The following is a 22,886-nucleotide window of genomic DNA, read 5'->3' on the forward strand; positions in this document are numbered from 1 at the left end:
GCAATGCCATAATGTTTGAGGTTAGTGATTGGCTGATGCCAATCATTTTAATCAGGTTTAATGCTTGGCTGTCACCAATCATTATCCCTAACCGTGATTGGTCGCCGTTAGATGAATCCAACGACAACACATGACGTCGCGGAGATAAAAAAGTTTCAAAATATTCTAAAATTCATATTAAATTTAATAAAGGCCCAAATATTAAAAATTAATATTTATTACAACTTAGAAAAATCATATCTTTACGGATTTAATGTCAACAAGATGCAGACAAATTTAATTCTGACTCAAAATTTTTGTTCTTTCGGAGTATGTTAGAAAATCCTTAAAATACATAAAAATACATAAAATTCAGAATATCATTCTTCAAATAAAATTAATCATTTTAATCTTGATAATACACATATATACTCAATTTAATGCACATAAACATGTAAATATGGTCATATTAGTACGTTTGTTTTTTGAGGGGTTTTCTGTCTCGTACTTCAACCCTTGATGATATCTTTCACCTCAGGTCTTATTTTTAATAATTAGGACACATGTTGGAAATGAAGGACAAATTTTCCAATTAAATTTATAAGAAGTCAATTTCGAGTCTTTTTTTGGAACAATTGATAAGCCCCTATGCACAATCAAGGTTTTAAGACCAGATGTCTGCCCTTCGTATCGTAATATAAAGGGTTTTTTTGTTTAAATAGGCAACAGCAAAACAAAGTTGGGTTGATGAACATTGTGACGCTAATCTTCGCATTATAAACTTTTTCTACAAGGGTCTTGACTTAAATAAAATTATATAGCTTGAAAACGAAGGCCATAAATTTCAAAGTAGTTAATGATTCTTATTATAACAAGAGCCATTGAGGAAGTCACTATTAATTTATAAATGCATTTCTGAAAAAATATTCAAGAACAAGTCATTGCCCTTCAAAATGTAAGAGAAGTGTCTCTTTCTGTTTTAGCTGGTAAAAAAAGCAGACAGATTACTACTCTATGAATCTGATCCTCAAATATTAATAAATGTTTTCGCTAGTGTCTTGGTTAAATTAAAATGAAAGAGCTTAAAATCGAAGGGCCTAAATTTCCAATTAATTAATAATCAGTTTCAAAATAAGCAGTCCCACTCGAGGAGTTACTGTGAATTTTCATTATAAACCCCGTCAAGCGATTTATTCATTTTTACAGCAACTAATGATCTCCATTTAGTGATTTATTAATTTATTATACCACTTTATAAGGCCCTTCCACGACCAAGAGTCAATACCAAATACTTACCCTTTAGAGTATAAGATAAAGGTTTCAACTGACAATAAAAAAAGTAGAATCATGCAGATGGCTATTATCACGTGGCTGAGCTTGAGGGGACCAAATTTTATGTTTAGCAATGTGCCTACCAGACCGACATGACAACGTTGACAAGGATGAGGAGACAGAAAGTTTTGGAGTAAATTGACGAATAGGAATCATCCAACTTTCAGGCTTGAGATCTGACAATCAAGAACTCCAATTGAGATGCAATTTTAAGGGTGACTATATCTTTATGTCCTCTATCCATCCATTGGTTCGATCTATAAATTGAGCTCCAAATCTCTGTAAAAATATATTTAAGCTCACTTCCTTCTAGAGAGGTAGAATGAAAGAAAGTGAAGTTTTGAAGCTCCATCAAGAGTGTTCTTGGTGTTCTGAGTGTTTGGAGAGGATCCATAGAGAAGTGGGGAGGCTGATCTACATCACGAATATGCGTTAATCTGGACAGGATATAGGGATCTAAGGTTATCCCCTTTTCTTACATTGGTCATTTTTCAACATATTTAGGTAGATCATCTATCATCCGTTTCTATCATCCATATCCATCAACATCTGTGATGGGGACCATCTTGCATCAAAGACTGATCTCATTTAATTCATGGAGCGTGGGCTGAAGGAGAGACCTGGCCTTCAAGTATTCGGCCTAGTTAGGGGCCCCCTAGAGGTTGACGTTATCTTTGTTGTGTTTGCATTGCTTCTTTCTAGTTTTGAAGGCCGTGTATGTGGGCCTACATGTTCGTATGTATGGGCCTCTTTCCCCTTCCCTTAGAGGGAGGCCCATATTACACCCCTATGTAAGGGGGGGTACCCCTCATTGAGTTAGAGTAGGAAAGAGGAAATATAGTGTATACATTTAATTTTTATTGTTATTTTTTACTTTTTGACTTATTTATGAAAATACCACTATGAATTTGGGCATTCTTTGGGAAACCCTAATGGGCCACCGCTGATGCTGCTGCCTTCGCCTGCATTCTTTGGGAAACCCTAATCGGCCTTCTAGGCCACCATCCGCGCTAGGTGTGTTGCCCTCGCCGCTGCAGATGCCACAACTGTCGCTGCCATCGACACCCCAGGACACTGTTTCTAACCTGCAAGGCCTTGCCGATGCCAAGCTACTACTGTGCCTTCACCGATCCGCCATGATGTCTTCGTCGATGGCGTTACCCTAGTATCTTCTTTACTTCTTCAGTGCCTCCCGAGTGTGTCTCCACCACTGGGGATAGGACAGATTTAGATAGGATTGTTGACTTGAGGGATAGGATTCTTCACAGTACATCCTTGGTTGGACTGTTGAGTGTGTGCGCACTAGAGACAGTAGTCGTGCACTAGGACCCAGGAGCTCCTCACTGTGGTTTAATTGTTGCTGATGTCTTTTCAACGTTGAATCTATACTTCTCGTTGAGTTTAAACGTTGCATTAGCATTGGCCCCCTTTTGCATTTTACTCGCCTAATTGATGTGGAATGGACATTCGATCCTGTCTTGTCATTCCACATCAATCCGTCATCCATCCCTATCACTATCGTCATCTACGATCAACCTCACATGTCACCTACACTGTCACGATCTCGTCATGTGTCCCCCTCTCAATTTTTCTTAGAAAACCCTAAACCACCATCTTCATCTCGCTCATCGCTCAACTCCTACTTCTACCACCTTCATCACCTTGTTTCATCCTGTTGCTTCGATCCCGTTTCGCCTTCACAACCTCCTATATTTTATTAAATCCTAAAATTTTAAACCCTGATAAGATACGCCTTATCATTAGTTCTCATTTCGCCTTAGCGTACCTCCAGGTCTTCCTTCATCTTACTCTCTTGTTTTCACTCGTTCTAATCACGACCCTCCACTTGTGTAACACTTGTCTCACTATCTAGAGAGCTAACTCCCTGAGATATGTTCCATGTGGAGATGACCCTTCCTCATCACTGTTTAGTCAAATTATTCATGAGCAAAGGTTATAAATTGTATTGATTAAACTCAAATTCACAACAACATAATTTTACCACTAAATTTGAGTTCATCACCCAGTCAACCAATGCTTTCGGCAAAGACTGACATCGAATCTGTGTAAATCATCGACCAAGAGATACATCATTGCCCAAACGTTGCACACAAGTTGTGCATGCCCAAAGTCAGTTATGGCACATCCGTCATTTTTGGTATGAATCAGGCATGTGCACAAACCCATCACAAGTGCAGCACAATGTTGTTTGCCACCTTCACTGATGTGTGCCACGCCGCCAAGGGTCGCACCCACAGTTTAAATAAACACTATATGATCATGAATATGAAGGTCCTAAACCTCCAAATAGTTAGTTATTATTTTGATAATAAGCAAACCCACTTACAAGTTATTGTGAATTTTCATAATAAAACCCATAGAGTGAATTATTCATTTTTATGCCAATTAATGAGCTCCATTTGGTGAATTATTGATTTCTCACACCAAGCAACAAGCCCCATGCACAACCAAGAGTCGATATCGAGTACTTGCCCTTCAGAACCTAAGATAAAGGCTTCAACTTACAAGAAATAAAATGGGATCAGGCTGATGACTACTCTCTACAACCAAACTTCAAATTATAATATCTCACAACTAAGGACTTGGTTTAAATAAATACGATACAATGATGAATATGAATTTTGATAATAAGAAACCCTACCTAGGGAGTTAGTATGAATTTTCATAATAAACCCCTTTAAGCAAATTATTGACTTTTACGTCATTTAATAAGCTCCATTTAGTGAACTATTAGCTTCTTATAACAATTAATAAGCCCCATGGACAACAAAGATTTAAGACCAAACCGTTGCAAGGGTCTAATTATTTTTACAAGAAGCTGACCTAATTAAGAAGTCACAATTAATTTTTATAATTTCTGCAGCAATTAATAAACCCCATGAACAACCAAGATTCAATACCATATACTTGCCCTTGAGATTAAAAGATAGAAAAGGCGCTCTTTCTCTACTATCTTCCCTCGCTAAATCCTCTACGATCGAACGCTTGTTCTTGCAAATCTCAAATTCCCTTCTCTGGGGTTGAAATTTGCAGAAAAGGGTATCTGGAGCTGCCATGGGAGTTCCAGCTTTCTACCGATGGCTTGCAGACCGCTACCCGTTGACGGTGGTAGACGTAATGGAAGAAGAACCTCGTCAAGGCGTGGACGGTCGCGCCATCCCGATTGATCTCACTTGCCCCAACCCGAATGGCATGGAATTCGATAATCTGTACCTCGACATGAACGGGATCATCCATCCCTGCTTCCATCCGGAAGGAAAGGTGCACCTTCTTGTTGATTTCTTCTTGTTCAATTTCGGGTGCTCGAGTCTCTTGAGATTCGTTCCTGTTGAATTTTCCAAGGTTATCTTGCTTATACTGTGCCGTGTGCAAGGATTTTGGGATGGGTGAGATTTGTGTTTGTTGGGTTTTTGATCAGTTTCCCGAATTTTTGTCGCCCCTGTAGTTTATTTTTCGAATTTTCATCTGGGTCTTCTTCCTGGCTTAATTCGGTGATTGTAAATGTCCTTCAATCGGAGAAATGTATGTTGAATTTTCCTAGGTTATCTTGTTGGTACTCTACCGTGTGCAAGAGATTTGGGATGGTTGAGATTTGTGTTTGTTGGGTTTTTGATCAGTTTCCCGAATTGTTGTCGCCCTGTAGTTTATTTTTCGAATTTTCATCTGGGTTTTCATCCTGGCTTATTTCGTTGATTATAAGTGCCCTTCAATCGGAGAAATGTATGTTGAATTTTCCTAGGCTATCTTGTTGGTACTCACCGTGTGCAAGGGATTTGGGATGGTTGAGATTTGTGTTTGTTGGGTTTTTGATCAGTTTCCCGAATTGTTGTCGCCCTGTAGTTTATTTTTCGAATTTTCATCTGGGTTTTCATCCTGGCTTATTTCGGTGATTATAAATGTCCTTCAATCGATGAAATATGTGTTGAATTTTCCTAGGTTATCTTGTATGTACTCTACCGTATACAAGGGATTTAGGATGGTTGAGATTTATGTTTAGTGGATTTTTTGATCAGTTTTCCGAACCATTGTCTCCCTGCAATTTATTTTTCGAATTTTTGTCCGGGTTTTCATCCTGGCTTATTTCGGTGATTATAAATGTCCTTCAATCGATGAAATATGTGTTGAATTTTCCTAGGTTATCTTGTATGTACTCTACCGTATACAAGGGATTTAGGATGGTTGAGATTTATGTTTAGTGGATTTTTTGATCAGTTTTCCGAACCATTGTCTCCCTGCAATTTATTTTTCGAATTTTTGTCAGGTTTTCATCCTGGCTTATTTCGGTGATTATAAATGTCCTTCAATCGATGAAATATGTGTTGAATTTTCCTAGGTTATCTTGTATGTACTCTACCGTATACAAGGGATTTAGGATGGTTGAGATTTATGTTTAGTGGATTTTTTGATCAGTTTTCCGAACCATTGTCTCCCTGCAATTTATTTTTCGAATTTTTGTCCGGGTTTTCTTCCTGGCTTATTTCGGTGATTATAAATGCCCTCTCATCAGAGTAATGTATGTTTATTTTCTGTGTGGTTAGGCCTACCAGAGTATCGTACTTTTTTGTGGCATTTGGTTATATCTTCGGTTGTCTGGAAAACGTTTAATTCTACGTTCTTCTACAAACCCCAAAGAAAGAAATCATAATCATCTTAAACTCGGTTTACTTTCGGTTAGCCAACTGGTCAATTAAAAGAGAAACAAAGTGGCAGAGATGAAAAAGTCTAGTGAAAAAAAACCCACTCCAAAATTTCATTTGACAGTCTGTTCATTTTCTGGAGAATTTCTTTAAAATAGTGAGAAGAAATTATCTCTTCCATCCATGGTTATTCCTTAGCTTTTGGGGAAATTCAACGGATTGGGGAAAAGATCACCTTCAGAAAAGAAGGATATGGGAATCCTTATCTCTGTAAATAGGCATATTGGGGATAGCACTTTTGAAAATTTGTAATAAATGGAGTACTCTAATGTTAACCAAAAAAATCTTTACTAGTAACGGAATCATTTATTACTGGAAATGGAAAAAAGGGATGACGGAGTTGTTCTTGAGCATTTATTATAGGGTCCACGATGATTGGCCATACGATCTCAGTTTTTTTTTGAACTACATACCATCTCAGTTTTAATGGAAAGTATCAGTCGTCCCATTCAATTAACTAGGAAACTGGTGCATCTTTTCCCTTTTGTATGTAACATCCTCCTTGGTATTTTAAATGGGCTTAAAAGCTTTTCTAAAAAAAGGGCTTAAAAGCCAAAACACTAAAACCTTATTTGTTCATCTGCAATAAATCAAGGGATGGCAACCTTTTGTGATATTTATTCGATAGTTGGATTGGCGTTTTTCTTCATATTCTTGTAACTCACACGGTAAGTTATCAGATTCTGCGGGGGAAGATACAAATCTTTGTATTCCCTAAAAACCAGTTATGGATCTAATATCTCATGCCACCCAGTTGGTATTTTTACAGCAGCATGGCTCCATAAGCCTGGTTTTGTTAACAAACATTACCTTTGATGTGAAACCAGTTTTCTCTACGAAAGGCATCTAATATGTGTTTCCTCTTCTCCCCCTGAAGTTATGCATTCTCTGTTAGTATTGAATGGAGTTTCACCACACCCGTTTCTATGATCGTCATGCTTCTTCTGTTCCTTATAGAGACGAGGGATCTTTCTCATTTTTTATACATGGAGTGATCAAACGGGGATAAAAAATAGTGTTCAGAAGTTCCATCTCTGTTAATGTTGAAAAGAAAACATTGAAACGGCCATCATCATATCTCCTTGTGAAGTCGAAGTATAACCATTGAGTAAGTTTAGTGATGGAACTCAGTTTACAGTAGAGAGTCCTGATCATAAGTGTAAAAACTGGCATTTCTTTGAAAAATTTTTCTGGGTGAAGAGTTTGCGTGTCACGAGATAACATAGTGCCTTATAAGTAGACCACTAAGATTTCTATGATTTGGTCAGTTGATTGCTACTTTAAGGATTTAAGTGTGTGAAGGACATTGCTTATTGTAGAATTTTGGAGGAAGAGGAAGAGAGAGAGAGAGCGGCGGATAAACAGAAATTAGGGTTCGATTTTGACAAGACGTGCCCATACACGTTAAATAGGAAGGGAGGAGAGAGAGAAAGTTATTGGACCAAGAATGGCCCAATAAAAGAGGAGGAGATAGTCCAACACTCCCCCTCAAGCTGGAGCATGGAGATCAAACATGCCCAGCTTGCCTCCAATTGTCGCAACATGAGGAGTACAGAGAGTACCATCCATTACGTAGTGTCGAATAAAGTGGCAATCAATCTCAATATGCTTGGTCCTCATGTGAAAAGTGTCATTGCTAGCGATGAAAGTGGCGGCTTCATTATCACAATACATATTCATAGGCAAGGGAGGCAGAAACCCTAGTTCAGTAAGAAGTGATCTCAACCAGAGTAGTTCCGATGTCGTGTCTGCCATGGCCCTGTACTCGGACTCAACAGTGGAACGGGAGACCACAGATTGTTCTGTGATCTCCACGTGACCAGATTAACCCCAACATAAGTGGCATAGTCACCGTAGGACTCGCCGTCCTCCTTATCACCCGCGTATCCTGCATCTGAGTAGGCCTCAACATGTAGATGGCCATTACGCCGGTATAATAGCCCTTTTCCGGGGGCTCGCTTGATGTAAGCGAGAACACGATATATACCATCAAGATGTACCACCCGAGGAGCTGGCATGAATTGACTCAATACACTCACTGCATATGCAATGTCAGGGCATGTCATGGTCAGATAGAGAAGTTTGCCGACCAGGCGGCGATACTGGCCCCGGGTCAACATGTAGATGGCCATTACGCCGGTATAATAGCCCTTTTCCGGGGGCTCGCTTGATGTAGGCGAGAACACGATATATACCGTCAAGATGTACCACCCGAGGAGCTTGCATGCATTGACTCAATACGCTCACAGCATATGCAATGTCAGGGCGTGTCATGGTCAGATAGAGAAGTTTGCCGACCAGGCGGCGATACTGGCCCCGGGTCCTCCAATAATGTTGTGGCCTTGTCCCACCAATCAACGCTTGCCTCCACAGGAGAAATTACGGGTTTACATCCGAGCATACCTGTTTCTTCCAGAAGGTTTAAAGCATACATCTGCGGACATAAAACCATGTGATCGGGGCGGTAAGCAATTTCAAGGCCAAGGAAGTACCGTGGCGGGGAGAGATCACGCGTCACAAAATGCTGACAAAGATAAGCCTTGGTCGCAGCAATCTCGACCTCGTCACTGTCAGTGAGAATAATATTATCAACATAGACAGCCAGCACAACACACCCCATAGGAGTCCGCTTGCACATAACTGTAGGATCTGAGACAGCAGAGACGAAGCCATAAGCAAACATCAACTTGGAGAACTTGTGAAACTAGGGCGCGAGGACTTTGCTTCAAGCCATAGATTGCCTTTTTCAAGAGACAAACCATAGAAGACTCCCCCTGAGCGACATAACCAGGAGGTTGCTCCATATAAACCTGCTAAGTCACCATAGAGGAAGGCATTGGAGACATCTAGCTGATGAAGAGACCACGCCTGATTGAGGGCCACCGAGAAGAGGACAAGAATAGAGCTGAGACGGGCCACTGGAGAGAACGTCTCAGTATAATCGAGACCATAGGCCTGGGAGAAGCCGCGAGCGACGAGACGAGCCTTGTACCGAGCAATAGTGCCATCGGGATTGCACTTGAGGGAGTACACCCACTTACAGGAGACGACGTTGGTGTCGGACGGGCGGGGCACCAGCTGCCATGTGTCTCGTTGACGAAATGCAGCATATTCCACATCCATCGCTGCCTTCCACTCCGGAACCTGCAAAGCTTCAGAATACGATTTGAGAATTGACCCAGTGATGATGGAGAGGGCGAATGGGCGATAGGAGGAGGATAGACGAGCAAAAGAAACATGATGGCTATTGGGATGTTGAGTGCATCGACGGGTGCCCTTTCGAAAAGCAATTGGAAGGTCAAGGTTCAAGGGAGGAGAGTGAGGTATGGGCGGTAGAGGTGCGAGAGAGGTGGATTTGGGGTCAACGGAGGCTGAACCGACGGGCTAATCAATGGGTGGAGAAGGGGAGGTAAGGACTATGGCCTCATGAGCAGGAGGAGGTGCGGAAAGGGATGGAGAGTCGGGATCAGAGAAAGAGTCTGCAAGAATGGTGGAAGAAGAGGGAGCCGTAGCATCATCGGGAGTAGAAGACGAAGGAAATAGTGGGAGAGGACTGCCGGTGTCAGAGGAAGTTCTAGAGACAGGTGAGGGAACCAGGGGTGATGGTGGAAAGTAGGGAACATCCTCATGAAAGGTGACATTGGCAGATGTGATGTAGCGACGTGTAGAGGGAAAGTATATCCGGTAACCCTTCTGAGTCCTGGAGTAACCAACCAAGACACCCTTGAGGGCACGCGAGGCGAGTTTGGACAGACCAGGGGTGTGATCTTGAATGAATGCCGTGCAGCCAAATACTCGAGGAGGTAAGGAGAAGGAATCGGCACTAGGATGAAGCCGCTGAATAGGGACTGCCCCACTTAGTGCCGCAGACGGAATGCAATTCACCAAGAATGTGGTAGTAAGAACTGCATCAGACCACAGATACATGGGAACATGCATAGAAACCAACATGGTGCGTACCATGTCCAAGATATGTCGATGTTTTTGTTCAGCCACGCCATTCTGTTGAGAGGTGTAGGGGCAAGTCGTCTGATGGAGAATGCCCTTGTCTGCACAAAAATTTCCAAGGAACGTTGCACAAACTCCAGTGCATTATCCGTACGAAGAACCTTCGGGTTAATAGCGTATTGTGTAATGATCTCCATCACAAAACGTTGGACAATGTCCAACTGCATCAAGTGTAGTCATCCACAAAGATAATGTAGTATCTTCCTCCCGAAGGCGAGGTGTGCTGTGCAAGGCCCCATACGTCGCAGTGCACTAGATCGAAGGCTCGAGCGGAAGGTATGCCGATGCGTGCAGGATATGATGATCAATGATGCTTTCCTAGTTCACATGATTTGCATTTAAACAGGCACACCTTAATCCATGGTAAAGCTTCTTTAAGTTTTGCAAAACTTGGATGTCCCAAACGACAGTGCCACAAAAAAGAGTTTTGAGAAGAGCATTCGGAAGCAGAAAACGAAAACAAAACATGTAATCCAGCTGAGGGTGAAGCTGCCATGGGCTCATAGATGCCTCTTCCATTTTCACGGCCCAGTCCAATCCTCTGCCCCGTACGAAGGTCCTGGAAGATGCAGTGATAAGGATAGAAGAAGACACCACAATTAAGGGCTTTTGTGATGGCACTGATGGAAAGCAAATTGGTGGGAAAACCGGGAACGTAAAGAACATTGTGAAGGACGAGGGAAGATGTGGCCTGAGTGGTTCCGGAACCCTTTACAGGACACAAGCGACCATCAGCAATGTAGACATCAGGGTGTAAGGTGTCAGGGGAATATGTGTTTAGGATGGAGGAGGTACCCGTCATATGAGCCGAAGCTCTTGAGTCAATTATCCAAAGCATATCAGAAGCTGAGAGGGCGGACATACCTGGAGTGGAGGAGCTTCCTCCGGCATCAGAAGCTAGGCTTGTGGCGAGGGAGGTCATACTAGTTGATGCACCCGGCGGAGTGTGCATAGTGGATGCCCGGGCAGCCTGGAGATACGCAAGCTCAGCAGGTGAGACTGAGATCTGGTATCCTGCAGCAGACGAGGCGACAGTGGACATGAGAGAGGGAGCTGAAGTGCTCGATGCGGTTGGTGCAGATTTTCCCCCATGGGCGGCGAGGACCCAAGCAGGTTTCCCGAATTCCTTCCAGCACTTCTCAGAGGGATGCGTCAGTTTCCCAGAGTACCTGCACGGAGGATAAACATTTCGTGTCTTCCCAGATGTAGGGCCCTTGCCCGAAGTCTTCGGGGAACCCCCAGACCCACTAGATGCAGCTAGGGCTGAGATGTCGACCGAAGGCGTAGGCGACAAGGTAGGCACACTATCATGAACCCGGAGTGCCGCCGAGAAAATCTCCTCGATAGGCATAACCTGAGAACCAGCAAGAACTTGACCGCGTATCATATGAGCGAGTTCGGGCTTCAGCCCACTCAGGAATGCGCCCGCCAGAAGCTCGTCTCGGTATTGAGCCAATGTGTCGGAATCAGTGGATGGAGACTGATACACCGCGATATCGGTGATGATTGACTCCATCGCGCCATAGTAGTCCTGTAGTGAGCGAAACCCCTGCTTGCATGCAAATAAGTCCTCGTACAGGCGGACCGTCTTACTGACATTAGTCTTGTTGGCATACATCATAGCTAATCGCTGCCATAAAGCCCGAGTTGGGCGAGTCCGACTGATGGGTTGCATTATCTTGCTGTCGATGCTCTGGCACAACCATGTACATACCGCTGATTCAAGATAACTCCACTCAGCAAAGGTCGGATCTGATGCAGTCGGTGGAGGGTCCGTCAGATGATGTCGAAGTCGATGAGCATTCAGGAATTCAAGGAACGCAGTCGACCACGAGCTGTAATTCTATCCGTCGAACATATACGCGGGACGCGTGAGTGCTGTCATGATAGAGTGCCTTACGGGAATCGGACCGAGGGAAGCCGTTTGGACTGAAGATTCTGCTTCGTCTGCCATGAGGAAAGTGGTGGATGATTACTAGACGCCGCTGTTAGAGGACGCCCTACTGTGACGATCGTCAGGGTAGAGATGTGACGTCGAGGAGAAGAGTCCTTATTGAGAGGGAACCTCCGTCGACACGAGAGGGAACTGCCGTCGACAAGAAGCTCACGCCAGAGAGAGAGAGTCGCCGTCACGGAGAAGAGCCACCGGGAAGAGAGGTCTCCCCGCAAAGATAGGAGAGTCGCCGGCAGAAAGAGTCCCGTCCAGAAAAAAAACAGGGGAGAGAGGTCTCCCCGCAAAGATATGAGAGTCGCCGGCAAAGGGAACCATCGTCAGGAAAGATAGGAGAGTCGCCGGGAAAAAAAAACACCACTGGGGAAGAGAGGTCGCCCCACGAAGAGAGGAGAATCGCCGGCAAAAGAGGGAACTGCAGTCAAGGAGAAAATCCGCAGGAGAGAGAGATCAGATGCTCTGATACCATGTAGAATTTTGGAGGAAGAGGGAGAGAGAAAGAGCGGCGGATAAACAGAAATTAGGGTTTGATTTTGACAAGACGTGTCCATACACGTTAAATAGGAAGGGAGGAGAGAGAGAAAGTTATTGGACCAAGAATGGCCCAATAAGAGAGGAGGAGATAGTCCAACACTTATATTTTAGGATCTGCTAAGTGGTTGATGCATGAAATGTCTTTATCCAACATAATGCATATTGCTATATTTTTGATTACTGTCGATATCGCTCACAACTTTACTTGACCTGGTTGCTATTCTTTAATGGAATTGATTAGTTAATTGTGGTAGGATAGTATCTCTGAAGTCCACTTGCAAGGGCTTTGATTTTCTTCTAGCTATGGGACTCTGTCTGAAGTTATGTAGTTTAACAGTTACATAAAAGGACTTACGGCACTTTGTGATGGACACAATTTCATCAGCAACGATAAATTAGCTTTTGTTGGCAAATAAATAAAGATGGATGGGTAGCTGCCCAGTAACTTGTGTTCTCGAAAACTTCAATATGCATCTGTTTTCTTGACTGTCTAATTAAAGGTTTTTCTTTGCATGCAGCCCGCGCCTGCTACTTATGATGATGTATTCAAATCTATATTTTATTACATTGATCATTTATTTGGCTTAGTGCGACCAAGAAAGCTTTTATACATGGCTATCGGTGAGCCTCCAAGCTGTCTTTCAGGACTTCCTTTTACAGGCGCAATATCTCGTTCCCTCTCTTTTTTCTAATCCTTATTTCCTGTGTTCCACATAGATGGAGTTGCTCCACGAGCTAAAATGAATCAACAACGTTCTAGGCGTTTCAGATCTGCAAAAGATGCGGCTGAAGCAGTAAGTATCTGCCCAGCAGTAGCTTCTTGTACCCATTACCAGTGTTCACCGTGTGGCTGATGATGACAACAAGCTGTCATCATCCCCTCCTTCCTTGACCGGATTACGATGATTTTGTTTTTTTGAAATAAGGATTATGATGATGATTCTGTCTTGTCATCACCTCTAGTCTGTCCTTTTGTTAACATCGTTCAGATTATGACGATGGCTAGTTTCTCGAGGTGGCTGGTGACTTTGTCAATATCCGCTAAGCCTACTCATTACAGTGATCAACCATTAATGTGTTATTCGATTCTCTTCAGGAGGCTGAAGAGGAGAGGCTGAGGAATGAATTCCAGGCGGAGGGTAGAAACTTATCTGCAAAGGAGAAAACTGAGACGTCTGATTCAAACGTCATTACACCTGGAACAAAATTCATGTCTGTTCTCTCTGTCGCACTTCAATACTATGTGCAGATGAGGTTGAACAACAATCCTGGATGGCGGCATGTCAAGGTCTAATTCGCTCTGTATGCAAGTGTTTGAGTTTGTTCTCTTGCTGTACAATACCTTTTTGTGTTTTTATTTATTCAAACATTGCTTCCAGGATGCTTCTTCTATGTCTTGTTTTATTCATTCATGGAGCTATGCATTGGTGCTTGTTTGAAGGTTATCTTGTCAGATTCAAATGTCCCTGGTGAAGGCGAACATAAAGTTATGTCCTACATTCGGTTACAACGCAATCTTCCTCATTTCAACCCAAATACAAGGCACTGCTTGTACGGACTGGTGTGAATTTTCTTCCCTTGAATTTTTGAATAATTCTTTTTTCTGAAACACAAGTATCATCCTTAAGCTTTTTATGTCTTCAGGATGCAGATTTGATCATGCTCTCTTTGGCGACGCATGAGATCCATTTCTCAATTTTAAGAGAAGTAATATTTTTTCTAATTTAATTCATTTTTTTTATGTTCTCTTAAAATTGACTGCATCAAATTTGTTCTCTTAGGTGATCACCATGCCAAATCAGCAAGACAAATGCTTTGCGTGTGGCCAGAGCGGCCATCTTGCTGCTGATTGCAGGGGCACAGCCTCAAATACAAATGATAAGCAAATAGACGACACCCCAATTTATAAAAAGAAATACCAGGCTAGATCCTCTACTCAATCTGCCAGTTCTTATCTTTCAGTGGCAAATATTTTATTTGTAACATGAAGACTCAGATGAACTGACTTCTTAAAATGAAGACAAATTGACTTTCTAACCTTAAGCCTGAACCTCATGCTATGCTGATTCAGCCTTTTGTCATTTTTTTTGGCCATGTCTCTCTTCCAGGGGCAAAAGTCTGAACAGTCATTTGACTTAACTTTTTGTATTAGTTGATTTTTGACGTGGAAATCAAACTTAGTTTTCTTTTTTGATGGCAGTTTCTCAACATCTGGATTCTACGAGAGTACCTGGAAAATGATCTTAATATACAAGATCCGCCGTTTAAAATAAATTTCGAACGAGTTATTGATGACTTTGTGTTTATGTGTTTCTTTGTGGGCAATGACTTTCTTCCTCATATGCCCACATTGGAGATTCGTGAGGTACGTGTCAACCTACGCATATAATCAATGCTTTCCATGTCTTCCAATTTCGTTGGGGTTTTCTTCTTCTTATCCATAAAATCTTTCAGGTTTTTTTTTTGAAGAAAATATGGAAGGCCACCCAGAATCGGTGGCCAACCCGCTATCATTAAATTGTAAATGTTTTGTAGAAACAATGTACAAACCTGACAGAAAAAGGACTATCCCCCCCTTCCAACCCAAAAATACACGAGTGCCTCAACGGCATGAATAACTTCTTCTACCGAAGCCGCCTTTCCTTTAAACACCTTTCATTCCGATGTAGCCATATCGCCCAGAGCACTGCGAGTAACCGCCCCCATTCCTCTCCGCTTCTGTGTCTTCCTTCTATGGCTGAAGTCCAAAAGGCCTCATCCGAGGAGACATTCACCTCCGGTACCTGTTGCGATGCCCAGAGACTCTGGGCGAAGTGACACGTGAAGAATAGGTGAGAGCAGTCCTCCTCCCCCCTAGCGCACATAGGACAGTCAATGGGATCCATGGGGGCCCATCTCCTCTGATAGACCTGTGTGATCAGCCTCTGCCCCCGCAATAACCAGCTGAAAAGTGGCACTTTCAGTGGAACTTTGAGCTTCATCAACATGTGGCATGCCCTATTGATAGTCATGTCGTCCCTCGCTTCTCCTCTAATCTTCAAATATGCTTCTTTCACTGAGAAAGACCACCCCCACCACGTCCAACCGTCTCTACTTTCAGCTGAAGGGCTGAGTGGTAGAAGTGACTCTTGCATCCCCAAAAACTCCTCATAACGTGGCTCTGATAAAGCTCTTTTCAAGATATGGACCTGTTGGGGAAGAGAAGAAGAAGGTAATGACATAACATGAACAGAGTACATGTAAGGGTATATGTACCCTAAGAGGGAGAGAGGATAATAGGGCTAATGGGCTTATAGAATAGGGCCCATTAGCCCATGAGGGATAGTCTATCACTAACAGGACCCACACCTCGTCCCAACGCTCACTGACTTTGGCCTTTGGGTGTCTCGCTAGTGCAAATAGTCTTGGGAACTTTAACTTCATGGTGCCTTGGTTAGACCAATTATCAGTCCAAAAACGGAACCTTGCCCCATCTCCCAATTTGGGCTTAAAGAACTCCCGCAAGTGAGGTATCGCTTGGCGTAGACCGCTCCAAAAGGGGAATTCTCCCCTGACACAAGCCCAACGCCTCTCCCAACCTATCTTGGAGCCATATCTGTCTCTCAGGACATTGAAAACTAGGCCCTCTGTTGACTTCATAATCGGTTCCACCCATTTGGCCAACAATGCCAGATTCATTGATTCCAGATGAAGGATCCCCAGCCCTCCCTGCTTCATAGGTCTACACAATATCTCCCATGCCACAAGAGGCACTCCCTTGCCCCCTTCCTCTCCAGTGCCTCACCAAAAGAACCTTCTCATAGACCCCTCCAATCTGTTTAAAATCTTTCAGGTTGATCTCCACGGGTGATCTTCCCTCCTTTTTTTTGAACAAGAACTCCAAAATCTTTGTTATTTATCAATTTTTGGTAAAGCTCAAATTATTCAAACTTGAAGCGTTGCAACATTAAGTGTCTTTTGGATAAATATAAATTGTTGGTTTATTAATTGTGTTCATTTTTATAATTCAGGGTGCAATAAATCTTCTGATGTTCGTCTATAAAAGGGATTTTAGAGTAATCGGGGGTTACTTGACTGACGCAGGAGAGGTACATTTTATATAGTGCTATATAAATTCTTGAAACCAACAATTTATTTTCATAAATGTCACTCATTATTTTTGGATGCGAGTTTCTGGTCCATTCTGAAATTTGTTAAACCCATACAATACATTCTCATGTACAAATTTAGCAGAGAACTTTTTATGTTTTTGCTCATCACGTCTTTCTCTAATTTGACGTACAAGAAACTTTGACCTGCCTTTTCTGGCTGCGCATTATCTGTTTTGCTATCCCCTCAATTTACATTGACTTTGTGGCCTTACAGTTGTGCGTGTAGTAGATGGTGAGATACGTTTGGGCTCTTTGTCATGTCTTAACATACATTGAAAATTCTCCTGTTTGTGCATCCTTTTATTTTTAAAGCCTAATCATTTGACAACTCTCGTATAGGTCAACCAAAGAACAGAGTAGAGTGTTGATATGATCCCTGACCCTCCCGGTGACAGTTTCATCTTATGGCCATTAAGGGGCATTTATGTCTTGCCCTTCCTATGTTCCCTTTAAATATCACAGCCTTCCCTTTAGAGGGGCAGACAGAAAGTATTATGCTTGTGGATGTTCTTGTCCCTTCTCCCCGCTACATCCATGTCCCGCCTCTTCCCCTACGATCCTCGTTCCTGTGACTGCCTCTTCTTCATTGCATCTGCAGGTTGCTTGTCTCTGGTCTATCCCTACCTCCTCCGTTGAAACTTTCCTCGGACCATTCACGTTCTCCTCTCCATCCCCGGAACTCTCTTGCTCGCCTCCCTCTTGACCCTGTCTATCCCTATCCAAATTGAGGTTTACATTATTGGAATTACGTCGAAGACAATGATACATCCTGCGGGGAACATACCAAGTGTTTCCCTTATTTTAGATTGGTTATCTGCATTGGATGTTTTGAGTCGGTTCGAAAGTTGGAAGGACCCTGAGTAAAGAGTTATAGTTGATTTCCGCATTTTGACTTGACAGAATGTTGGTCGAGCCTGAGCAGATCATTCTTGGACTTTGTCCAGACAAGGGGCGCAAAGTTAGCAGAGGCAGAGTGGTAGGGGGCAATCAGGGCGACACGAGCATCAAGTGGAGCTGGTGAGACCCTTCTCGAAAGAGGAGTTTTGGGCGGCCATGAAGGGAATAAATGTAGAAGGGGCTTCGGGATCGGACAGCTTTCTTTTGTTTTTCTTTAATGAGTTCTGGGAGTTAGTCAAGACAGTACTGTGGGCCATGTTAGACGAATTTAGGAATGGTGATGATGGCGTGGAGAGAATCAATCGGTCATAATTACTTCTTCTACCAAAATATCAAGGCACATTTCCTTGTCCAACTCCAGTTATCTCATCACTGCAAAGATTCTAGCAACATGTTAAGGATGGTCATCAGAGATTTAATTGGACCTTTCCAGTCAGTCTTCATTCCGGGTAACATTGAATGGATGGTGCTGTTGTGGCTGGAGATATGGTAGCTGCATAGCATAGGAAGGGGCTAGGAGATACATGTGGAATATAAATTTTTCAGAAGCTGGTGACTCTGTCGGTTGGAATTTCCTGTGGTACTCCATGAGGATGAGAGGCTTTCCCACTGAATGACTGGCCTGGGTCAGGAGGGGGGATGGATTCATCCACAAGGAGGGGTCATGCAGGGATGTCCCTTGGCACCATTGCTCTTTGTCGTGGCGGTGGGCATCCTTACTGTAAGTACGATTGAGTCTTGCTTGCATAACTTATTAAGGGGTTTCCAAATGGTGAGCTTCCTAGATGGCATCCCGTGTCTGCAATATGCTGGAAAAACCAATTCTTTCTTGGAGGGCTCCAGGGAGGAACCTTAGAATCTCTCCATGCTTGGGTTTGGACAATAGCAAGAGGAGGGGTCCAATGCTCTGAGAGCTTGACGTGTCGATTGGGGTATTGCCCATGTGTTATTTGGGCCCACCAGTGACAAAGGGCCGGCTTTCAAGCACGGATTGGAAGCCAGTGGTTGAAAAGGTAGAGAGGAGGCTCGAGGTGTGGCAGGCCAAGGTACTGTCCGTTGAAGGGGGTGGGCTCTGATGCTGCTGCACTTTGTGCTGTCTATGATCCTTATATTCTATCTCTTGGTATTTAAAATACAGGCGGGATTTGGAAAGTGGCTGGAAGTTTTCGATGCAAATGCTTTTTTAGAGAGGCTCAGGGTCAGGGGAGAGGGCCTGGTCTCTTGGGATGTGGTTTGCAAACCTGTCAACCAGGGGGGCTGGGGGTTCTACATTGACAAACAATGAATCTGGTGCTTCTTCAAAAAATAATCATTCCCAAGTTGATGACAGCTTTGACGGATGGCATCATTCATGAAGTGGAGGGTCCTGTTTCAAGGACTAGTTTGGTCCTCCTTGTATCTATATACTCATGTTTATATCTATATACTATCCAATTGATCACTGATTTAGAGATATCTTCCTTTTTTCTGTCAAAAAAATCCAGTCTCAAATACATAGTGCCATGTACTAAGATACTTAAATATTTAATATCCAAGAGGAATCCGAACAATTTCTAGATCACTGATGAAGAGGAAGAAGCTGGCAAGGTATGGCGCTGACAGAGGGCAAGAGCTGATAGGAGAAAGCGGAACACAAAAAAATATTCTATTGCATTGAACAAACATACATGTATGCTCATGAGAGACAACGGCCATCTAAAAACTAGTTTTCGGACGAAGTGATGTAACATGCGAGGTACCTGTGCTATGTCATGACACATAGTATATTTTCCTTAAAGAATCATCAATGATATTGACTGTCCTGAAGATTTTTCCAACATTTCCTGGGGTGTAGGAATCCCATTTTGATGTGAACCATAAATAGTGTGTGAAATTGTCTACTGATTCCTGGCACATACTTCTAGAAGGAGTTGGGACAAATAATTATCCTTGGGAAATTTCACCGTTGGTAGATCATTCGGCAGGATTTGTGGTGTCGGAGAATATTGCTTAGATAGCCACGCGAGGAAGAAAGGGATGCTCTGTGTATTAGCTTGAAAGAATGGAACCTTCAATCATCAACATGCCATGATGTATGATACGATCCTCGATCTAGGCTTGTATCGGAGGGGAGTAGGGGGCGAGGCAAGGTAGAAGTTCCCGGGGTAGAGAGGAGAAATAGGAATGATTGGAGGGAAGGTCGAACTCATGAGGCCGGGATCGACTGGGGACGAGCCGCATGAAGTTGCTGTAAGGTAGAGATGATCATGAGGGATGGGGATCGTAGAGGTAGAGAGGGACTGTAGACATGGAGAGGAGAGAGACAAAAGACCTTACTTCATTCTTCTTGGCTGTCCTCCTAAATGGAGGGCATCCCTATTTAAAGAAAATACACAATGACCAAAGGACTGAAATGTCCTTGTGGGCTAACATGACAAGACTACCCCTAGATAGTTTGAGGATCCTATCAAGGATCCTATCAAGTAACTTTGAGGAGCTCTGTGGAGCCGATAGAGCAAAAAGTATTGTATCTTTCTATGGGCAAAAGCCCGAATATTTATACAGCAACATAAGGTCCACTAGCCGTTAGCGATGCCCGTTAGTGTGTGCATCAAAAACGAAAAAGGTCATATACACAACATCCCAACATTTGGGGTAAAATATTAATAAGTCGGAAAATAACTAGCTCTGCCTACGTGTGGGGTAGAGCGTAGGTTTGGCTTTATGAGAAATTTGCTAATCAATATGTTCACGGGGACTATTATGTAGAATATCACCTTTCTCTTTTTAGAATAAACTCGTATGGTTGACGCTGATCACCATTGAAATGGGTCATATTACACTTTCATGATTTGACTTTATTTATGGATATGAGCCCCTTGTCTTGCAAGAAGTTGTACAGTATTATTTTCTTTTATTTATCGTATCGTTACCCTTCCATTGACCGTGGTATGTTTCCCTTCCATTGAAACATTGTCATGCCATCAAACCTGTTGCTTCAACTGTTTTATTCTTAATTTTTTTATTTGCCTAATACCTCTTTTTCCGTTTTGTCTGCTAGTCCTGGGACCCTATGCTCTTTAAAAAATTCTTGGATTACTTTCTAAAACTTGGTCGAACATATTTATTCTCAGTACTGGCATTTCATGTCTTCTACGGTTACATTGGGTTGTACTTAAATGTTTAAATATAAAAAAGCCCCTCATTTGTATCATTATGGTTCTTGACGTGTTTTCTCATGTCAGATGCTTGATACTTGAATGAATAAGCGCCGTTTGTTTCCGTAGGTGATCCTCGAAAGAGCTGAACGCTTTATCCAGTCTGTTGCCATCTATGAGGATCAGATTTTCAGAAAGCGTACTCGCATACAACAGGTGCTTTGTTTTTCTTTTAAACCATGATTTTATACACGGTTTTTCTTTTCTTTGATGAATGTTCTCAGGGATTATTTTCAAGGACAGACTTTTTTTTTATCTGTCTCAGGCCATTCAGAACAGGGAGAACCCCGAGGGGTCTTTGATTAAAGATATGAACAAGGTTAACTTTTTATATTCATTTTACTCTATTACATATGAATTTTGTATTGTCCAATGTAACCTTTGGTGAATCATGTACTTATTCATCAATGACTATTCCATTTGACGGTTTGACTATGTCCAGGGAAATAAACTAAAGATGAACTATTAAGTGAAGGAATTAGGAAGGTTAGTTTGTGACCCAGAATGATTACGGTTGCTATTTTTTTTTCTTCAAAAAAAAATACAAAAGTTAGAGAATAACTCCAGGTGCCTAATCAGCAGCATAATGGAAAAAGACACGATCATCCCTAAGAGGGGATTAGAGGATTCGGGATTGTATCATTCTCCGATGGAAGATTCTGATTACTTTTCTTTTACTGGAATTTTTTTCCTGGGTCAAACTAGTACATATCCAATGTAAAGTACCTTTATCCTCTGCTGTTAAGTCTTGAGATTTTTAAGGGTTGTTGGATTTCATCTGTTAATATTGCCAGCAATTTATGAGGCATTTGAACCATACTTCGGGAATGGGATGGGCCTTGATGTGCTTCAAGCCACATCCCAACAACACACATGGTGGGAATTGATATCTCAGATCATGTCCCATCCTGTGTCTCGTTCCATGGCCTAGGACAGAAGACAGAATGGGCACCATTTGTTGGATGCCACCCATCCTTGTGAGCATATTGTAATACTAAATTATCAAGTAATGGGTCAAATCTGCCCAACTATGAATTAGCAGAGAATACTTTGGTACATTTTATTATATATCGATTGGGCCACCCAGTACACATCACCGTATTCCGTCTACCTTCAAGGGATGCAGGACTGGACTGGACACATGCATCAAGGGATGTGCATCCCATGTCCTTTCAATATCCCAGTCCATTCCACATCCTTACTCTGGGATGTGTAGAACTCTAATTGGAATTGATGTGGTTGGTTCTGTATTTATTATAGATGCAACAAGGCTTTGCTTCTAAAAGGTGCAATAACGCTTTGTATTTATTTTTAGACATTTATGATCTATCGTCATTAACATGAGGTTTGCCAAAAAAAGGTGGATTTGTAGAGCTTGGGATAATGGCTTAAGGAATCCTGTGTAGCCGTTGGTACCTGTCATGCAGGTTGTTGCATTTAGGGCATGATGACTCCTCTTCATGCAATCAATGTAGCGAACTTAATTTTTATGTTTTTCTTCTTTGTGCGTTAGTTTTGCGACAAATTTCCCTAAAGGAGTTGAATGGATCCAAAATTTCACGATCAGTTCTGAATTAGAGACATTAAAAAAGATCAGCTTACGTCGGCTATAATCCCTAGCCATCCAAGCTAACGACGTGGGTTTGATTTGGGCTACCCACATTATTTATAATTTTTCTGGTTCCAGCATTGGTTCATATATACATATTAGAGTTTTTCAAAAAAAAATACATTAGATTTTTTCCTCTTTTTCGTCTGTTGAATATGGGTTTTGAACAACCACATTGGTGATGCAAAAACTGCCGAATTGGGTCTCATTTTCAGTTGAATAAAAATTGTAATTTCCCGTTAGAAATTAGAGTGTCATGGTTAATTACCAAATCTGTATAGAATTAACTGCAGCTATATTTCGCAGGTGAGATTAGGGGAACCCGGCTACAAGGAAAAGTATTATGCTGAGAAGTTTGAGGGAAAAGATGAGGAGATTAAGGATATCTGTCAAGATGTGGTAAGTCTGTAACCTTATCCAGTAACAGCTATTTTTTTTCTGGTAAATTGGTTAATTTGACTACTTTGCTTTTAGTGGTTTTTTGAAACATGGTTTAGCTTCCTTCTACTG

General features: G+C 42.3%; 1 protein-coding gene across 2 annotated transcripts in view; it reads left to right on the top strand.

Moving 5' to 3' along the window:
* Nucleotides 1-4,256: 4,256 nt before the first annotated feature.
* The window catches only part of XRN4 (exoribonuclease 4), a 33,696-nt gene continuing 15,066 nt past the window's right edge, over nt 4,257-22,886 (top strand). Inside the window, exons 1-12 of one of the 2 annotated variants that reach the window (XM_078574764.1) lie at nt 4,257-4,593; nt 13,041-13,143; nt 13,240-13,316; nt 13,619-13,810; nt 13,964-14,083; nt 14,167-14,229; nt 14,304-14,444; nt 14,723-14,887; nt 16,533-16,610; nt 20,837-20,923; nt 21,033-21,086; nt 22,683-22,775. In XM_078574764.1, coding sequence (XP_078430890.1) covers nt 4,387-4,593; nt 13,041-13,143; nt 13,240-13,316; nt 13,619-13,810; nt 13,964-14,083; nt 14,167-14,229; nt 14,304-14,444; nt 14,723-14,887; nt 16,533-16,610; nt 20,837-20,923; nt 21,033-21,086; nt 22,683-22,775 — 1,380 coding nt within the window. In that variant the 5' untranslated portion in view covers nt 4,257-4,386. Of the gene's footprint in view, nt 4,594-13,040; nt 13,144-13,239; nt 13,317-13,618; nt 13,811-13,901; nt 14,084-14,166; nt 14,230-14,303; nt 14,445-14,722; nt 14,888-16,532; nt 16,611-20,836; nt 20,924-21,032; nt 21,087-22,682; nt 22,776-22,886 lie in introns of those variants that run through there. The other variant, XM_078574765.1, reaches the window with a different exon arrangement.

This window comes from Wolffia australiana, chromosome 4 (genome assembly GCF_029677425.1).
Source record: "Wolffia australiana isolate 7733 chromosome 4, ASM2967742v1".
NCBI classification, from domain to species: domain Eukaryota; kingdom Viridiplantae; phylum Streptophyta; class Magnoliopsida; order Alismatales; family Araceae; genus Wolffia; species Wolffia australiana.